General features: G+C 49.1%; 1 protein-coding gene across 1 annotated transcript; it reads right to left on the bottom strand.

The window, feature by feature from the left end:
• Positions 1–77: 77 nt before the first annotated feature.
• On the bottom strand, positions 78–20,256 carry IL27RA (interleukin 27 receptor subunit alpha). Its single transcript, XM_063111491.1, has 14 exons — positions 20,090–20,256; positions 19,531–19,648; positions 10,257–10,414; positions 10,011–10,168; positions 8,938–9,097; positions 8,766–8,839; positions 6,187–6,370; positions 5,901–6,089; positions 4,257–4,358; positions 4,026–4,184; positions 1,684–1,809; positions 1,189–1,282; positions 914–1,007; positions 78–802 (listed from the first exon to the last, which is right to left on the bottom strand). The coding sequence occupies exons 1-14, from the start codon at positions 20,187–20,189 to the stop codon at positions 617–619; spliced, it is 1,902 nt and encodes a 633-aa protein (XP_062967561.1). The 5' UTR covers positions 20,190–20,256; the 3' UTR covers positions 78–616.
• Between the last annotated feature and the right edge of the window lie 386 nt (positions 20,257–20,642).

Genomic DNA, 20,642 nt, shown 5'->3' with positions numbered 1-20,642 from the left:
ACAAAGAGACCTCAAGCTATAGGAGCTATAAAAACATAAAGGTTTATTTCTCTGGATGGCTCGGATCCATGCAGTCACTCAGGGATTCAGGTTCCTTTCCATTTCTTGTCCTCCCCTCCCCTTGGGTATGGCCAAAGCTGGATCATGGGGCACATTTATGATCCGGCTCATAGAGAAGGGAAGGGAGTGTGGAGGAACCCCCACCCAGTGTTTTAAAGTCCCATCCAGACTTGGTGTTCGCACACATCACTTTTGCCCATGTTCTGTTGTTGAGAACTCAGTCCATGGCTGTACCTAGCTGCAAGGGAGGCTGGGATCATGCCCAAATACAGTTCTGTTACAGCAGAAGGACAGATTTCAGGAGACAGCTTCCACTCTCAATTTCATATATTTTCCTTGGCTCCCTCACCTATCCACACATTCCCTGTTGGGGCCAGGTCCCTCTCTGTAGGGGTCCTTCAGTCCCAGTTCTTCCTAGCTGGGTGTCTCAGGCAAGTGGCTCAGCCTCTTTGAACCTCAGTGTCTTCATCTGTCAAGACAGCTAATCCAGGACCGGGGTGCAGCTTGCATGAGCACCCCTCTAGTTTGGCTTGCAGACCCCAAGTTGGGGTAAGGTTCAAACCAGAACCTGGGGTCTGGGGGGCCCCAGAAGGCCCAGCTCCTCGGGTGTGGGCAGAAAATGTTTCTCATACCCAGTGTCAAGCGGGGCGGAGGCCTGGGGGGGCTCTGTAACTGGCAGTGGCTCCATCTCCTCCACCTCCAGGATGGGAAAGTCCCTGAAGGGCTGGGCCTGGGGCACTTCCTGGGAAGAGATAAGGCTAAAATCTTGCCCCCTCCCACCTCACCTACTCCCCAGTGTCCCCAGATCCTCCAATCCCCCGGAAGGCTCCAACAAGCCAGACTTTTTGCTCACCTCCATGTGGGGCTGGCCAGAATTGCTGTTGGCAGGATCAGGAACCTTCTCCTGGACCCAGTGGGGCAGCACTTTGTGCCACAGGTGGAGGCACCTGGTGAGCAGGTAAGAGTCAGGCAGGGAATCCAGGCAACCAGACACCCACATCCAGGTTGCAGGGACCATGAACATGACAGCCCTGAGGCCTCCCTTCAACCCCCTGGAAGCTCAGCAAGTGCCCCTCTGCCCTCCCAACACTGCATCTGGGCAGAGACCCATGTGTCTGAGAGCCTCACCTTCCAGGAGTGGCTAGGCTGAGGCCACAGCCCATCAGGAACAAGCCCCAAAGGAACAGGACACCTGGCAGAACTTTCCACCTTATGGTGTTATCTGCGGGGGAGTAGGGTGCGTGGTAGGAGAGAAGAACTGTTGGACATGAGGGAGGAGGGAGGCAGGGCTCATGGATGGGGTGGGGCTTAGATGAGAGAGGCTGAGAAATGGGCGGGGCTTATGAATGGGTAGGGACTAAGGATGGGGGAAATTTTGGCTGGGGGGTGCAGGGAGGGGCTTATGAATAGAGGAGTACTCTGTCAAGGTCAAGGATGGGGTGAAACTGTTAGAGATGCACATTGCCTAAAAACAGACAGCAGCATTTAGCAGAATCAAAATGCTCCTGAGGCACTGTTAGCAATCCTCCCTCCCAAGTCAAAATGTTGTCCATGCACCAGAGCCCAAGTAATGACTCCAGACAACCTCCCCCTCCTCGCAGTAATCCCACCCCAGCCCCCTACCTGGTAGGTGAAGCCAGAGGCTGGGACCAGGTGGGCCCTGCCCTGCAATGGTGGATGCAGTCATCCACAGCTTACAGGGACCCCATTGAAGGTCAGGCAGGGTGGCATTCCGGGCACTGGCACTCACTGGAGGACACAACCAGAGAGGTTGGGGAGTTGGTGAAGTCCTACCTCAGGAACTTTGCACATGCTCTTTTCCTCTGTCTGCCACATTCTTCCCCAGATATCGACGTGGCTCCTTCTTTCTTTTTCAGGTCTTTGCTCAAATGTCACCTCCTCAGGTGATACCTCTTCCCTGACACCCCCTCACCATTTAAAATTGCACCTCCTTCACTATCCACCTTTGTCGCTTCATTCTCTACTCAGCACCTGTCACTATGGGACATGCTGCTTAGATATTATTTTGTTTGTCTATACCTGTGGGTCCCCCATTAGAAAGGCCACATTCTACGAAGGCCACATTCCCAGCACCTGCCTCAGTGCCTGGCACATAACAAGCACTCAAAAGTGATATATAAATTTGAATAAATAAAATAATGAATGAGCATCCAATCTCTCACCTACACAGAACCCAGTGAAGGGAGATTTGTCCCAATCAAGGGGAAGACATTTAGGGCTGGCCTGTGGCTCACTTGGGAGAGTGTGGTGCTGATAACACCAAGGCCACAGGTTCGGATCCCTATATAGGAATGGCCGGTTAGCGCACTTGGGAAAGTGTGGTGCTGACAACACCAAGTCAAGGGTTGAGATCCCCTTATCAGTCATCTTTAAAAAAAAAAAAAAAGACAAGGGGAAGACATTTGGACCTCCTAAAACTATTTTTATTTACTTTTTTACTTCAGTCCTTTTTTAACCCAAAGAGGAAGTAGCCTTTTGGTTTATGATAGGATTTTAGGAGACAAGAACATGGATCAAGATACGTTGATGCAGGGCTGACCCGTTAGCTCAGTTGGTTAGAGTGTGGTGCCGATAACACCAAGATCAAGGGTTTGGATCCCTGTACCAGCCAGCTGCACCCCCCACACCAAAAACAAATACACAGAAGATATATTGATGTAGAAAGGTGACCAAGCTAAATGATCAAGTGAAAAAAAGCAAGTTGTAAAACATCAGTCATAAGCTTCAGGGTCCAAACTATAGCCGATAGCATGATCCACATATATATATTTAAATAATTATATAAATATTATATACATATAGAATTTTAACCTAATGATCTCTCTATATGTAATTTTGCAAGATGCAATCACACAAGGTAATTATGTTAAAAATAGGCCTCATCACTTAGAGATAACTGCTGAAGTACTGACGTATTTGGGGGTGAAATGATACCAAAGACTCTAGAGAAAAAAGGGTGGAGGATAAATTGAAAGAAGATTAGCAAAATGCTGGCAATTGTTGAAGCTGGGTGGTGGGTGCACATGGATTTGTTATGCTATTCTCCCTACTTTTGTGTGTGCTTAAAGATTTCTACAATAAAAAGTTACATCATCAAAAAAAACCCACAAAAAACCATAACTTCTATCTATATGTTAACATATGCAGAGAAAATTTTGGAAGCTGCATCGTCAGTATCAGTGAAATGATGAAAATGCTGATATTCTTGATGACTTTCTCTTTACTTTTTAATTTCATTTTTTGGTGGTTGGTTGGTATGGGGATCCAAACCTTTGACCTTGGTGTTACAAGGCTGCGCTTTAACCAATTGAACTAACCGGCCAGGTGATATGTCTCTTTAATGAGTTATTTTTTTGTAACAAGCACAAATAACGCTGGTAATTAGAAAAAAATGAATAATACAGACATATGTAAAAAGGGATTTGCAAAAAATACAAACAAATAAATAAATAACAGAAAAATAGAAACAAAGAACGTCAACAACAAAAAAAACCAGAAAGGGATTTATGCTCAGAGTAAAAATCCATCCTATACCCAAGGACATGAAAAGAAATAAAAATCACACATAATCCTACAATCCCTTTTGACATTGAGGGAAATTTCTTTTCATATTTGTGCCTCCACTTTGCTCAGTACGGGGTTTATTTTAACAAAATGGAACCACACCACAGAGTTCTGTAATCCTCTTATCTTTTTCACTTAATAAAATGTGACAGGCATCTTTCAATGTCAGTAAATATAGATCAGAGTCTTCATTTTTAATGGCTGAATGATAGTCCATTATACTGGTAGCCAAGAGGGTTACTGTCCTCTGGGGGAGAGATGACATTATGTGTTGTCCCAGGGGATGAGAGGGAGCCAAAGGGGCCTATGTGGGGTAGGGGGTGGGGTACACCGAAGGGTGGATCTTGGAGGGGCTGGGAGGAAAGGGCAGGGAAGCTCACCATTTACGCAGATCGAGGTTCTGTTCTCACTCTGCGCACACAAGGTGTACCGGGTGAGATGGCCCCGGAGCTGGCGCCTTGGGACCTCTCCCCACGCTATGACGGGGGTTCCTGGGGGGGCATCCTGCAGTCGCCAAAGCACTGGCCCCGCTATGGGTGCTAGGAAGAAAGCCAGCGGGTGAAGGTCTGCTGGGGTTCCAGGACCCCCCACCCTTCAGCCCCATCTCTTACCTAGTTCCTCTTTGAACCCCCAGACTGAGGGGGCAGGGTCCAAGCCCCAAGGAGAGACCGCAGTCACGGTGATGCGATAGGGGACTCCGCCTTCAAACTCCCCTGATCGCGAACGAAGACCAGTTAAAGTTGGCTCTCCCTCCCCCTCTCATTTGGGTCCCCAGAAGGACACCCCGAGAGAAAGATTTTGGTGTAAGTAATTTATCTTCGAGGTAACCCCAGAAAACACCAATAGGGCAGAGGGGAGTCACACAGGGACGCAAAGGCAGCCAGGAAACGGTGCATTAAGGAACGAGTTCCCAGGGCGGACAACTGAGGCTCAGTCCCGCTGGGGGCCTCTGGGGGGCGGCAGAGAGCACACACCGCAGCGTCACTCCCCGGAGGCGGGAGGGAGCCTGGAGGGAGCCGGGGTATCGATGTACCAATTCTCATGGGTGGTTTCTCAAGGGCTGCTCCTGAGGGGCCTTAATTCTCCAGCACTTCCAACCTGCTGTCCAGGCAGGCAACATGCTTCAGTGACCAGAAAGAGGCCTCGGACCAGGAAATGCAGGTGCCCAAGGCTTTGAGATGGTCCAATGCAGAGGTGAGGCTCCTGAGGTCCTTCCTCTGAACCTCCTGGTTCTGCATAGTCTTCCCCAGCTGAGAATTGTCCAGAATTGGGGTTCCTCTCCTTTTGTTCATACATACTTTTGGGTCTCAAGACTCTCTCCTAAATTTCTCACCCAACACCTTCTCATGCTCTCCCAAGGCCTAATACCAAAGACAGGCTCCCCAATATCAAGCCCCTCTCTAGACTCTCTGATGTACCCCAGACCTAAGCATCCAGACAGTCCCATGGATGGTTCCACCTGGATGACCATGGTTGAGTGTCTCAGATGAAACACATCCAAATGAGTCCCCAAAATTCTGCTCCAGGACTCCCCAACCAGAACCTACCTGCTCCTCCTCCCACACTGGTCCCCACCTGATCCAACCCATCATTTCCCTCCTGGACAAGTGCAGTCGCCTCCTTCCAGGTCTCCTGGCTTGAGACATCTCCCCACCCCTGCAGTCTGTCACCCCCTCATAACAGCCAGAGAGTGTCTGTGAACACTTGAGTCAGCTACATCCCTCTTCTGCTCAGGCCCCTCCACGGCTCCCACCTTACACAGAGCAAAAACCAAAGTCCTCCCTGTAGCCTGCAAGACCCTGCATTCACCTCCCTACCCTCATCTCCTCCCACTTTCTACCCCTCAGTCATTCCACTCCAGCCACTCTGGCCTTCTCACTGTCCTCTAGCACAGCAGGAACTTCCCTGCCTCAGGGCCTTTGCACTGGCAGTTCCCTTTCCTCAGAATGCTTTTCCTTCAGACATCCTCATGGGCCCTACCCTCATGTCCTTCAGGTCTCAGCTCAAATGTCACTTCTCCAGAGAGGCCTTTTCTAACCTTTCTTTCCAAAATAGCCATTATGATACATGCTAGTAGTCATCAGTCACTGAGCACTAGTGCATAGAACAGGACCTGGCATATAGTAAGTGGTCAATACATATTTCTTGCATGAATTAATGATACTTTAACCATAACACTTTCTCCTGCAAGTCCACCCATCTGTCTACTCTCTTTTAACAGTTGGCATGGGAACCCAGGTGTCCAGGGGCCTCACCTGGTAACAGAGCACTGAGGTTTCCAGGGGGAAGCCGGACCCAGTTGAGGTCCTCCAGGGGGTCCCCATCTCGAACCCAGTCCACCACATGCTCCCGTGGCTCCCCGGGCCCCTGTCGCCAGGTCACCAGCAGCTCCATGCTCCCAGCAATGCTGCTGACCACCACACCATGGGGGGCAGAGCCTGGAGCTAGAGGGGGCAGTGGGAGGGAGACTCAGCTGCCCATTCAGGAAGTCCCCTCCCACCCATCCACGTTACTGAGCTGAGGAAGTTCCTAGTCTCTTACCCAAGCAGACCAAAGAGAGGTTGGTGAGAGGCTCCCAGCTTGTGGCATTGACAGCGGACACCCAGGCCCACTCTGCCCAGGAGGGGATGGACGAGCTGCAGCAGGAGATCCCTTCCCGAACCAGCTCCTGCTCTCCATCCCAGAACCCGACTCTATAGCTCACCTGCACGCAGGGCCCCGGGGCCTGAGGGAGAAGGGGAAGAAGGGGTGAATATCTTCCATTTATCAGGCACATACCATGTGTCTCAGTGAGGTCACCTGACAAACCAGTCAGTAAAGTATTTTTGTTGGCTTCATTTCACAGATGAGGAAACTGAGTCTCAGAGTGGTGGAGGTGGAATTCAGATGAGGTTCCAGGGCTAGGACTAGGATGATGTGATAGAGATACTCACCTTGGGTGCAAAATTTAAGGTGGGGAGGTGGCTAACAAAAACCCAGTAATTAAGTTAAATAATATTTCAATGCAGTATTTTTTTTTTTTTTTTTTTTTGACCGGTAAGGCGATCGCAACCCTTGGCTTGGTGTTGTCTGCACCACGCTCAGCCAGTGAGCGCACCGGCCATCCCTATACAGGATCCGAACCTGCGGCCTCAGCACTACCAGTGCTGCACTCTCCCGAGTGAGCCACAGGGACGGCCCTCAATGCAGTATTTTAATAAATCAAAATTAATGCCAAAAATCCATAACAAAATATCAAGATTGAAAGTAAAGGCAGGATCTAATCCTGCACTTGTAACAACCCTGCCTTGCTCACTTCACACTAATCCCAGCCCTGGTGCCAATCAAACGGTATTTTCAAAAACAGATAGCTGGTCTTTGGACTCTAGTTTGCCGATTTAAGTTTTTAAAATATTGCATTAAAATATTATTTATCTAAAATAGGTGGGGTTTTTTTTTTTTGGTGCCCTCTTAAATTTCGTGCCTGAGTCCCTAGTTTGTGTCCTGTGCAGTTCTTAGGATTTTCAAAATTCCCACTGTTGAATAGAGGAGTGGTTTTGCAGAGCCAAGAGGATGGTACCCTTCAGGTGGCTTTGGGAAATTTTGTGAGAATTTTCCATTGCCTCAATGATTGGTATTTGATGGACAAGAGCCAGGGATGCTATGCTGTCCTGGAAACAAAAAATTGTTCTATGTCCCTTGTGACTTTTGAACATCATCCCCACTGGAAACTTATGTAAATGAAAAACATGTCTAATAATTTAAACTGATTCTAGAACCAAACTCCTTTTTATGTACAAATGCAAATACCTTTTGGGGCCTGGTTTTAATATTCAACTAAATTTTAAAATATTCCAACCATATGGGGACTCGAGGTAGTTTTTGATATCAATTCCCAATAAAACCTGTGTTCCAATCAGAGAATATTTCAATGTGCCTTGCATCACCTCACCCGTTTGAGGTCCCTAGAGACTGGCTCTATGCCTTGGCATGTGGTTCATCTTGGTAAATATTCTATGTGTGTATGGAAAGAATGCATGTTCTGATGTTTCCTATGCAAGTCCATTAGGTTAAGTTTGCTAATTTCATGTTAAAATCTTCTAGATCTTGATTTGTTTCTCATCTGCTTGCTATGGAATTACTGAGAGGGGTGTGTTAAAATATCCCACAATGGTTGTAGATTCTTATATTTCTTCTGTAGTTCTGTCAATTTTTGCTTTATGTATTTTGAAGCCATGTTATTAAGGACATACAGATTTAATACTCATATCATCCTGGCAAACTGAATCTTTTACCCTTATGTAGAAACCTTATTTCCTCTTTATTTTCTACTTAATGTTACAGTTAGAACACTCTTATATATATATATATATTTTTTTTTTAAACTTGTGTATACATAGATTATATTTTTTATGTGCTTCATTTTGGTGCAGTAAAGGGGTTTTACAAAGTATGTGTTATAAAATGGAGGCACTGGGGCTGAGAATCACTGTTTGAAAGCCAGTGAATCTCAGCTTTGCCACTTACCACCTGTGTGGTTTGGGGCAACCTCTCTGTGTCTCATTTTTCTCATCTGTAAAGTTGGTTAATATAAATAAGTGTGGAGGCTAGGATCTATAGGTGTTACGTATGATTAAAATTAATGTTAGATTGTGTAGCCAAAGGAAGTACAGCCTCTGTCTTTTTGTTCCTTGCCCTATTTACTGAGAGCCAGGGTCTAGCAATGCCTGCCACATGGTAGGTGCTCAACAGATTTGAATCTGTGAGGACTATCGCACCCTTCTGTGCCATTTTATAACACCCTTTTGATACTAGCATTTGACTTAGCACACTGTGTTATATCTTGTGGAGTTGAGCTCCAGTCACGCTTCCAGACCTTTGGCATCTGCTGTCCGCCTCCTCCCCACCTGGAAAACCTGCACCCATCCCATGTTTCAGGTATCTCAGAAGCAGCTGACATTGGTGGAGGCTTGCTTCATGCCCAGTACTGTGCCAGGACCTCTCTGAGCATCCTCTCCTCGAATCCTTGAAGCAACTTCAAAAGGGCTGAATAGTTAGGGTAGTTCTGTCTCGTTTACGTCACTGTTATTTGAGGGTTTCCTGACAGGTACAGAAAAATGTAACTGCTTCCCGCCACTCACCATCCAAAGAAGCAGCAGTTCCTTTCCATTTGGCATCCCACAGAGGTTCCCTGATACCCACACATCTTTTGGAGCTGTCAAGAATGAGAAAAGAGGACAAATGAGAGGGACATGGTTGGCCAGACTTCCAGGAGGGAGGGTGAAGATTTGGGGCAAGCCTGAATATCCTCACCAGAGGGTGGTGTTTGGAATGACAGAATGGGGCTCCACTCGCCCCACAGTTTGTCTTCTGTCTCCATTCGGCATCGTCCAGACACCTCGTAGCCAGTGGCTAGCTCTAGGTCCTGGATCTCAATAGGAGTCAGGGGGATGGACTTCAGTTCTGGTTCCAGCTGGGGGAGAGACAGAGAAGAGCGATGGGACCATGAGCTAAGTTGAGGGTACTTGAACTTATGTGTCAGCAGAGTGACCAACTGTCTTGGTTTTCCCTGGACTGAGGAGGTTCCAGAACATGGGACTTTCAGTTTTAAAACTGACGCAGTCCCAGGCAGACAGAGACAAGCTGGTCACTCTGTGTGCCAGGTATGGCGGGAGGTGGTAAGTTTTATTATTAACCCCATTTTACAGATGAGGAAACTGAGGCCCAGAGACAGGAAGTGATTTGCCCAAGGTCACAGAGCTGGTGAATGCTGGAGCTGAGATTCATACCCAGGTAGTCAGATTCCAAAGTGTGCATCTCATCATTGCTCTGAATTGCATGGGTAATCACAATGACAACAACTCTGCTCTTTATTCTGGGGTTTTATAGCAAAATTTGTGGCTGAGGCAGTTGGTTATCCCCAATATTCATTCTCCCCTTTTCCCTTTGAAAACAGGAACCAGGAGTATCAGTTGGGAACACGGCTGCCAAGAATAAAGACTACATTTCCTAGTCTCCCCTGCAGTCAGGTGAGACCGTGTGACTATGTTCCTGGCCAATGAGATATGAGAGGAAATGATATAAGCAACTTCCATGTTGTGCCCTTAAAGTGTGTGGGCGGTTCCCCCAACTCCTTTTGGGGTCCCCTTGCTCTGGACTTGTCTTTCACTTTCCTGCTCTGTGACCTTGGGAAAGTTGCTTAACTTCTCAGAAGTTCAGCTTCCCCAACTATCAAATGGTGATCTTAAAAGCATCTATTGTATGGGGAGGTTGGAAGGATTCATCAAGATAATCCATGCAGATTGCTTAGCTGGGGGCCTGACACACAGTAGGTGCTTAGAAATGTCAGGAGCTTTTATTGACTATTTTTGAGTGTTGACACTCACCGGGGTCCAGGCCACCTCCTGGCATCTTCGGTAGTAGAACTGGCAAATAAGAACTTTGTGGGATGGCCACATAGGTGGAGCCCATTGGATAATGGCCTCCAAGGGGTCGTCTTCAGAAAAGTCCACATCAGGGCACAGCCAGGGGGTGCTCGGTTTCACTGGGGAAGGGGAGGCCAGGGTGCAGTGAGTTGGGGCCTCCAGGACCACCCAGCCCACATACAGTGCCCCACCCTCTTGTCACATTACTTTGAGTTTCCAGGTTCACGAAGACTGGGGGCCCGAGAGGCTGGCCTGCCTCAGTCACCCAGACAAGGAGTTTGTCAAACATGGTAAGCTGTTCCCGCGGAATGGTCACCCAGCTCTGCCCGGTGGGCACTGCCACAGTCTGGGTTCTGTAGGAATGGCTGTGAGGAGACATGCAGGGATGAGATGTACATTGGGCTGGGCCCAGAGCCATGTGATAACAACCCTTGTACTGGTAAGAGTGGCTGCAGCCTGTTCTGCTTGGGTTCAAATCCCAGCTCTGCTGCTTTAGAGCTGTGTGACCTTGAGCAAGCGACTTAACTTCTCTGTGCCTCACTTCTCTGTTTTCTCATCGACAAAATGAAAGCAATAAAAGTACTTGCTGAGAAGGCTGAATAGGGGAGGGGAATAAATGAGATAATACGTGGAATGTGTTTAGAACAACGTTGGGTGCACAATGCATGTTACATGAGCATTGGTTATTGTTTAATTGAGCATATACTATATCAATGCAGATTAATGTGTATGTAGCTATTCAATCAGCAAATATATATTGTACCAGGCCCTGTTCTAGAAGCTGGGGATAGAACTATGACCAAAACAAACAAGGACCCACTCTCTGAAGCTGGTATTCCAGAGGGGGAGACAGATGAGAAACACATAAATATATACACATTTCAAGAGGTATAAGTGATAAAAAGCAATCACATAGGGTAAGGAGGATGCAGTGTGATGAAGGGATTCCGAGTGATGGTACTATTTTAGGGAGGTGTTTTCAGGAATGTTCTCTCAGTTGGGGAGACATTTGAATAAAGGCCTGAACGAGGGGAGGATGGGGCCATGCAGTACCTGGGGGAAGAGCATTCCAGGAAGAGGGAACAGCCAGTGCAAAGGCCCTGAGGCCAAACTGTGCCTGGTGTGTTGGAGGAACAGCAAGAAGGTCCATGTGGCTGGAGTGGAGTGAGCAATGAGGGGAGTGTACAGGGCCTGGTGGGCTGCAGGAAGGACTTTGGCTTTTACCCTGAGTGAGACAGGAGCCATGGAGGGTTCTGAGCCAAGGAGGGATATGTCCTGACTCAGATGTTCAAAGGCGCCCTTTAGATGCTACAGGGAGGATAGAGCGTGAGGTTGAGAGTGGAAACCAGAGACCAGAGAGCGGTCTTGCATGGTCCAAGTTAGTAATAATGGGGCTGGAGCAGGGTGGGTATAAGAAAATAGGTAGAATTGCCAGATTCTGGATAACAGGAAAGATGGAGTTGGCAGGGCTTGCTGGTGGATCAGACGTGGGTGAGAGTGTAAGACTGCTCCAGAGAGCTAATCCTACACGTAACGGGAAGGCTGGCCTCGAAGAGACCACAAGACCAGGAGCAATGCAATCAGCAAGAGATTTAGGAATTCCAACGCGTTGGGGTCACACTGCAAAGCTGAGGTGAGACCCCGCCAGACTTTTGGGCTGTCTTTTTATACATTTTCTGGGGCAGTTTTTTTTTCCGGCGGCAAAGGAGACAAAGCAGTGGGCAGGGTTCACTGGCTAACTTCAACGACCTTTAAAGTCACTGGCTGGCACCCATCTGTTCTTAGGTAGTTTCCCCCTCAGGCATTTTTACTGATAAACACCTGAGCATCTGTTGGTTCTGTTTCCCTTTTTCTCAGAACTGGGAGGGTATGTCTCTTTCCTGGAACAGGGTGCCCTCCTTGGGCCTCTGGGCAAAGAATTCTAAGATGGCTTCACTGCTGCTAATCTGGAGCAAGCTTGTTTTACAGAAGCAGATTGCACAGGTTAGTATTCTTCATTCCTCCCTTTTTCTATGTACATATTTTAATCATGAAATATTGATTCCTGCTGGCCTAGAGCCTGGTACTGTCTTAACATCATGATCTGGACTGCGTTTATACGGTCTTTTACAAAATTTAACACACGGTTTAGAATACATGGACCAAAAGTTAATAGCAGCATTATAATTATCAGGGGCCCAAGCAGAGTGGATACTAAGGTGGTGAGCCAGGGGGAAGCATTAAACCAAGATTCAAACCAGCTTTGATTCTGGTCCCGTTCTCTTCTTCTTTTGGCTAAACTTTCTCGAACTTTTGCCATAGAGTCTTTTATAACTCCTGAGTGGTCAAGATAGAAGCAACATTCCTCTTTAAGGGCGGCACAGAGTCCTGGACCCTGTTGGAGGAACTGGAAGATCCAACCCCCTCCGATTTTCTAAGACTACTTCAGAGAGGGAGGTGAGGGATTCCTGTAGTCTGGTAATGGAGTTTTCTATTTCCTTGATATCAGCATCTATGGCTGCTTGTAACCCCTGGACGTTCTGATGCTGAATTACTAGGGCTGAGGCTCCTGTTGCCGCCCCGGCTGTTCTTAGTCCTAAGCCCAAGAGAACTGAGCGCGTGACGCTTAGGGGCTCTCTCTTGGTTAGGCGGTTCTCTGTATTTTTATCCCAGTAGGCTGACAGACTTTCATAAGGGCGATAAGTAATGCGGGGCAACAACTGAACCAAGACACAGTAGTCTTTGGTTGAATTCAGGACCTGTGGGCTAACACAGGGCGTGACCCCAACAGAGCAGGCCCACCATCCTTCTGGAGGGGGTACCAGATATGTGTCACTAGACCACTGGGTCACATTTAGAGTCTGGTTGCACAGATGGCTGTGCGAAGGGGGGATTTGCCCTACACATGTTCCCTGTCCTGTAACCGCTGACAGAGTGAGCTTCACTTGTTGCTGCCACTGACAGCTGGAGGTGTCATTGGTGGTATTAATTTCACTTTTGAAGGCTATTCCCTCGTAATATGGGGGGGGGGGGGCGACATTATAGCAAAGCCAGCAGGAGCGGGTAGCATTGGGATTGGTTTTATTTAAAACCTTGAAGGCTTCAGAGATTAACCGGATTAGTCCCGGTTGTCCTGGGGATTTAAATTTAGGGGGCCCGGTTACGTTTACCTCCGTGATGGGGGTTGCGGCCTTTGGCAGGGTATTTAGGGGTGGTGACTTGAGTTTTTACTGGGGCTAGATATTTATTTGGACCTATGGCAGTATAGTGGATTTCTGTTTTGAGTTTGATGGTAAACAATAACCCATCATCGTATCTTTCTTTATAAAATCTTAATCCCCACGTGTCCTTTATCCCACCCAGTGGCTTGTTTTCCCTTAGGTGTAAATGAAACCTTGAGAGGGTGGCACCACCCCGAGCAGGCTGTTTTGGCAGATTGCCAGGAGTCTTCTGAGGGATGAGTGTAGTTGGCGACCACTGTTATATAGTCCCAACTTGAGGATGGCCTCCAATATGGTATCTCCTGTTGTTTCACAACCCCAACTTTTACAGAAGTAACTTTCTTTTCCCCCGCACTTGTAACTAAGGCCTCTGTCTCAATGGTACCCCGGGCATACATAGAACGTCAGGGTTCTTAGCATGCTCCTCCGATCTACGTGGTGGCATCCCCGCCAAGGGTCAAGCCCATAACGTCCCTGGGGGGCAGATCCGCTAGGAGGGTGTTGGGTGTCAAAATGGTCTTCTAGATCCCATAGCAAGTTTACACACATCTGGGAATAGGTCGGGCCACCAGTCTCCTGAAGTTACTTTGGATTGATTCCAGATGACATCTCCTACTCCATTTATAACATACCAAGTGAGATTTTTGGGGGTATGGGGGCTGTTAGCTTTAAGGTTCTGGAAGGAAACAGCTAAGCAAAGCAAAAATATATGAACTTTCATCTTACAGTTTTCTGGCGCGACCAAATCATTTTCAACTGTAAGGGATTGTCCTGGGAACTGTGGACTTTCCAGGTGGTGTCTTCTTCTGTGTTGAGGTCCTCTGGTGGCACCGGTTTCACGTGCGAGGCGTGGATCCAGGCAGAAATCCCGTCCACTTTGATAGCCGTTGGGGTTGTCAGGAGCACCAGGTAAGGTCCTTTCCAGCGAGGCTCTAGGGCTTGGGGGCGGTGACGCCTCATGTAGACGGAGTCTCCAATCTGGAACCAGTGAGAGACGTCAGGGGTTCCAGGCTCATAAACAGCTTTTAGGGGTTCCCAGACAGCCTTCTGCACCGCTTGCAGTCCTTTTAACCTAGCATATAAATCACGGTTACGATGGCATGCAGACCGAAGCCCGAAAGTTGCAGGGGCAAATGTGTCTCCCAGCAGGGTCAAGGGTGCTGGGGCACCATAGAGGATTTCAAAGGGGGTTAGATTAAACTGAGAGGGAGTATTTCTGACCCTAAGCAAGGCTAGAGGGAGGAGCACCACCCAGTTCGCGCCAGTCTCCATGGTTAATTTGGTCAGTGTCTCTTTTAAAGTTCTGTTCATCCTTTCTACCTGTCCTGAACTCTGGGGCCTATATGCACAATGTAATTTCCAAGTGGTCCCCAGGAATCTGGCCACTCCCTGACTTACCTGGGCGACGAAGGCAGGCCCATTGTCAGACCCGATTACCTTGGGCACTCCGAAGCGTGGGAAAATTTCTTCTAGGATTTTTTTGACCACGACGGAGGCAGTTTCCTGTCTCGTCGGGAACGCTTCTACCCATCCTGAGAAGGTATCTATGAACACTAGGAGATACTTGTAACCATATTTACCAGGTTCGATTTCAGTAAAGTCTATTTCCCAATATAGCCCTGGTCGATTTCCCCTATGTCTTTTGCCAAGTTCTGCGGCATTTTTGCATACATTTACCTTCTGACAAGGTATGCAGCTTTTGACTATTTGTTCAGCCATCTGTCTTAGGCCTAGAACATGATATTCAGTTTTTTTAACAGTTTGGATTAGCTTGTCTGCCCCCAGGTGGGTCCACTGATGCATACTGTCAGACTGCTATAGGACTGGCTTGAGTCTTTAGCTCTATGTGGACTGGGGGCCTAGTTTTAGCTTTTCCTATTCCTGCAGTTTCTGCCCACGCCTGAGAGTAATGGCTTAACCACCAGTCCATTTGTCCGGTTCCTTGTCTCTGTTGTTCAAACAACTGCTATTCATCTTCTAGCCTTAGAGTCAGCACTTGGAGAGGCTTTCCCTGCTGGTCTAACACCTGAGATCCCTCAGGGCTGAAATGAATTTGGGCACCCATCTTGGTAAGGAGGTCTCTTCCTAGCAGTGGGTACGGGCACTCTGGAATGACAATGAACGAGTGGGATACCCGGCCCACGCCTAGGTCCACTGTTCTTCGGGTAGTCCATGAATATTGTTTGTTTCCAGTGGCCCCTTGTACCCATGACTTTTTGGGGAGAAGGGGCCCTCCAGCACGTAAAAGTACTGAGTGTTCAGCTCCTGTATCTACCATGAATTGAGTAGGTTTCCCCTCCACCATTAATGTTACCCTGGGTTCGGGGAGGGGGTCCCAACCCCATCCCCCCTAGTCACTATCTTCCTATAGGGCCAAGACCTTGGGGGCTTGAGGCTTTTTGTTCTTTTTCTTGGGACATTCTCTAGCCCAATGTCCTTTATCTTTACAGTACGCACATTGGTCCTTTGCCAGAGGTTCCTTTTTGCCGCCAGGTACTGTCTTACTGGGCTCCCTAGTTTCTCTGACTACTGTGGCCAGAATCTTGTGAAGGTTTCTTTCCTGTCGTTTTTCTCTTTTTATTTCTCTAGCCTCCTGTTCTTTCTGTTTCCTTTCTTCTTTTTCTTCTTCTGACTCTCTATGATGATATACTTTTTCAGCCACCTGTACTAACTCCCTTAAGGATCTGTCTTGTAATTCCTCAAGTCTCTGCAGTTTTTTTCTAATATCCTTACTAGACTGATCAATGAAAGCAACTGTCACAGTAGCTTTATGTTCTTCACTACTGGGATCATAGGGAGTAAACCTACGGAACGCCTCCATGAGTCTCTCCAGAAATGCTGATGGAGACTCATTGGGCCCCTGGGTCACTTCCCTTACTTTAGCCAAATTGGTGGGGCGTTTTGCTGCCCCTCTGAGACCTGCCATTAGAGCCTGGCGATAAACCTTCAGGTGCTCCCTACGTTCTGCCGAGTTGAAATCCCAGTTAGGTCGGGTCAGCGGAAACCCCGCATCTATAACATCAGGGAAGAGGGTGGGTCTCCCGTCAGGTCCTGGAACGTTTTTTCCGGCTTTCCAGGAGGATCCGCTGCCTTTCCTCAGGGGTGAACAGGACCTGGAGGAGCTGCTGGCAGTCATCCCAAGTGGGCTGATGAGTAAAGAGAAGGGATTCTACAAGGTTAGTGGGTCCCTGGGGGTTTTCAGAGAAAGGGGGATACTGGGATTTCCAGTTGTAAAGATCGGAAGAAGAGAAGGGCCAATACTGCAAGGGCTGGTTGCCGTCCTCATCAGGGAGGCCGTAAGCCCTGAGAGGGAAAGGTGGGATAGCCTCTGGAGGGCCAGCACCCGACTGCGAGTCCCTTGCGCTGGTCCAGAGTTCTGCATTCCTACTGGCGGGGCTGAGGGCTGAGTGACCTGTGGACGAAGAGCTGGTGGGTATGGGGGAGGGGTCCTTGAGGAGGAGGTCTGGGTCAGTGTCCTGTAAAACAGGAGGTTTGTCCTTCTCTTCTTTGAGGACGAACACCGCAGATGGACCTGTTAAGGGGACAAAAGGCTGGACCCACGGAGGTGGATCGGTGACCAGGTCTTCCCATACAATAATGTAAGGGACTTGGTCGGGATGACTTAAAGAGTTGAGACCCAAAATTTTCCTTTTAACCGCCGTGATCAGTGGGGGAGAAAAGGAGCCTCCTGCGGGCCACCCGAGTTGGAAAGTTGGCCATTCCCACGAACAAAGTGTTACCCATTTATCTTTTTTTAACCTGCACAGAGAGGTTATGAGCTCTAGTTTTTAAGTCAGTCCAGTGTTTTAAAGTCAGATTTAAGGGAGTAGAGACAGACTGCCCCATGTCGCCCCAGAAAACTGTCAGTCCCCACACACAGACAAACAGACAAATAAAAAACCAAACCACTGACGCGCCCCTGCCACGGGCGCAACAACCAGATTATCTGAGAACTGGGGAGGGGTCTCCTTCCTAGAGATCTCCCGTGGAGCCGAACCCGTTCGCCTCCTGCAGAGGAATCTGGGGCGTCCTCCACGACTCCTGTGGCTGCGGTGTGCCGGCACGTCTGCCCCACCGTCGGACCACCACAGATGGCTCCGCTTTGGAGCCTCAGAAAACCAGACTGGTTGGTGGCTCTGCCCTAGAGCCCTCGCAAAATTGAAACCAAATCACAGACAACAAGGACACCAAGACAGACACAGCGTACGAACAGACAACCGCGGTACCTGCTGCTCCAGCGATCCTCTGCTCCCTAGTCTTGGGTCCCAGGGAGAGCGAGCTGCATCCTGGACGAGTCCCCCCAAAATGTAAGACTGCTCCAGGGAGCTAATCCTACACGTAACGGGAAGGCTGGCCTCGAAGAGACCACAAGACCAGGAGCAATGCAATCAGCAAGAGATTTTGTAATTCCAACGCGTTGGGGTCACACTGCAAAGCTGAGGTGAGACCCCGCCAGACTTTTGGGCTGTCTTTTTATACATTTTCTGGGGCAGTTTATTTTTCCGGCGGCAAAGGAGACAAAGCAGTGGGCAGGGTTCACTGGCTAACTTCAGCGACCTTTAAAGTCACTGGCTGGCACCCATCTGTTCTTAGGTAGTTTCCCCCTCAGGCATTTTTACTGATAAACACCTGAGCATCTGTGGTTCTGTTTCCCTTTTTCTCAGAACTGGGAGGGTATGTCTCTTTCCTGGAACAGGGTGCCCTCCTTGGGCCTCTGGGGAAAGAATTCTAAGATGGCTTCACTGCTGCTAATCTGGAGCAAGCTTGTTTTACAGAAGCAGATTGCACAGGTTAGTATTCTTCAAGAGAGAGAGGTGAGGACATCCCTATGGTTCGGATTTCAAAGGTTCAAAACAACGCCTTTATAAAAACAAGTGCTGGTGAGCGTGTGGAAAACTGGAGAAACTAGAACATTGTGCAACCACCGTGGAAAACTGTATAGTGTTCCTCAAAAAGTTAAACAGAATTACCCTATGACCCAGCAATTCCACTCCTGGGTGTATACCCCAGAGAATTGAAAACAAAGACTTGAGCAAAAACTTACACACCCATGTTCTTAGCAGTACTATTCACAATAGCCCAAAGGTGGAAACAGTCCAGATGTCCGTCAATGGATGAATGGATAAGCAAATTGTGGTGTATCCATATGATGGGACATTATCAGCCATAAAAAGGAATGACGCACTGACACATGCAACGACATGGGTGAGCCTCGAAAACATGATGCTGAGTGAAAGAAGACAGACGCAAAAGACCACGTAGTGTATGATCCCATTGATATGAAATGTCCAGAACAGGCAAACCCATAGAGACAGAAAGCAGATTGGTGGTTGCCAGGGGCTGGGGAGGCAGAGGGGGTTAGTGACAGCTAACTGGCACAGATTTCCTTCTGGACTGATGAAAATTTTTTGCAACCAGATAGAGATAATGGTTGCACAACATTGTGAATGTGCTAAATACCCCTGAATTGCACTTTAAAATTGTTAATTTTATGTTAGGTGACTTTTATCTCATTAATAAAAAGGGGGACCTCCCCTGACTCCCCACCCTGCACCAATTAAAACTAGGCCCCCCTTCTGCAGATCAATGTTGATGATAGCACAGTGTGAATGTACTTAATGCCACTGAACTGTACATTTAAAAATGGTTAAGATTTATAGACCAGCCACCAAAAAAAAAAAAAAAGTTAAGATGGTACATTTTATGTTGTGTATATTTTAACCACCATTAAAAAGTAAAAAGCCAGCCCTCCTATCCCCCATTCCCATCTTTTGCTGCCCCTCTTACTCATCCCTCAGCCCAATTTGAAATGGTGAATTTCCAAGTGTGATTCATCATAAAGGAACAGTTTTCTGTAGACCTCACTAGGGCCAAGTTTTCCGTCTACCTCTTTCACTGCTGCACCCCCAATACCAGACTGAATGATCTTTTCACATGCTCAGAGAGGTTAAGCTACCTGCCTAAGGTCACACAGCAAATAAAAAAACAGCTTCCCATTATTAAGCATTTTCTCCTTGCCAAGTACCTAACTCACTGAATCCTCAGAATCAACCCTGGTTCCATCACTATCACCACTTAACAGGGCATATCGCCACTTAACGGAGGCTCAGAGAGGGAAAGTGACTGGTCCCGGGCCACACAGCAAGGAAATGAGGGAATTAAAGGGTTTGAGAGTAGGGGGTGGAAGGGGAGACTCCTGGGTCCTTTCAACCAGAGCAGGCTGGAACCTGAGCGGCTACCTCTAGAGCCTCAGTTTACTCCAAGCACCTGAGGGTACTCACTACTTCTGGCTCTGGAGGTGCAGCCTGGAGGGAGCTCCCAGGTCCCCGAGAGGCTCCCACGAGCAGTTCAAGTCACCAACGGGTCCAACTCCGTAGCACTGCAGTGGCCCCGAGCTGCCTGGAGAGGGAGGCAGAAGGTCCAGGAAAGGGGCTCCCCTGGCAGCCTGCGCACCCCAGAACCTGAACTTCCGGGGACTTCTGACAATTGCGGAGGGCGTTCCGAGGTCCCTTACGGAAATGAGCAGCAGCAAGAAGCGGAAAGGGGGAGCTGGTCACCCCTACCCAAGCTTTGGGCAAAACTCCTCCCTTCTGTTTGCCAGCCACATCCTGTCACCACCCCCAAGATCTCCCACCCCACCCCTCCCCCCGCGGCTCTAGTTCCCACCTCGCAGCCGCCCATTCCCCGACTCCTTTCTTCTGCCGATCCTTGCCCCGGGGGGGGGTCACAGTGGCACCCGGACCTCTGCCATTCATTCCGCTAACTTACGGTTCACCCCGGAGGGTTTGCGTTTTCATCGTGCGCGCAGCGACAGCGACACGCGCACGCTCCACAACTCACCCTGGGGACGAGTCCGGTGTAACAACAGAAACAATAGAGGCAGCAGCAGCAGATTCGGCAGCTGCCGCGGACAGAAGGGGGCGGTCCGGGCCTCCCACATGGCGCCCCCCGCGACCCCAGTCTGGCCTGGCTCTGCCCGGCCCAGGGCGGCCGCGCTGCTCGGCGTCGGAGGCGGCGACGGGAAGTGGAGCCACCCCTCCAGGCCGCCTCTGCACCTTGCGCTCCGGATCCCCGCCCCTTCCCCGCGACGGAAAGCCCCAGCTCCCCGAGCTGGAGGCGGGGGAGTAGGGAGGCGGCCTGGGGCGTCTGGGAGGGCGCCAAGGGCGATGCCCAACTCCCCTTCAACGTGTCCCCACTCCATCTCCCAGCCCCAGCGATGACACACACACGCACTCTGGCGAGTCCTTTGGAACTTTTTATTATTGGGGTTGGGGAAGGTTCTGATGCGCCCACCGCGCCTCCCGTGCCAGGTTATCAAGGGAATCTAGGGGACCACTCCCATCCCTGAGGGCCACAGTCTTAGTGCTCTGGCAGGGGGAATTGGAGAAAGAGG

This window comes from Cynocephalus volans, chromosome 10 (assembly GCF_027409185.1).
Source record: "Cynocephalus volans isolate mCynVol1 chromosome 10, mCynVol1.pri, whole genome shotgun sequence".
In the NCBI taxonomy this organism is placed as follows: domain Eukaryota; kingdom Metazoa; phylum Chordata; class Mammalia; order Dermoptera; family Cynocephalidae; genus Cynocephalus; species Cynocephalus volans.
Note: the sequence above shows the minus strand (reverse complement) of the source record. Positions and strands in the feature narration are given on the sequence as shown.

Coding starts and splice junctions, on each gene's coding strand:
- IL27RA (XM_063111491.1), bottom strand. CDS start 20,189: ATGTGGGAGGCCCGGACCGCCCCCTTCTGTCCGCGGCAGCTGCCGAAT. Junction 4,359..5,900: donor CCTCAGTGCTCTGTTACCAG/GTGAGGCCCCTG, acceptor GTTCGCGATCAG/GGGAGTTTGAAGGCGGAGTC. Junction 803..913: donor CTGGCCAGCCCCACATGGAG/GTGAGCAAAAAG, acceptor ATCTCTTCCCAG/GAAGTGCCCCAGGCCCAGCC.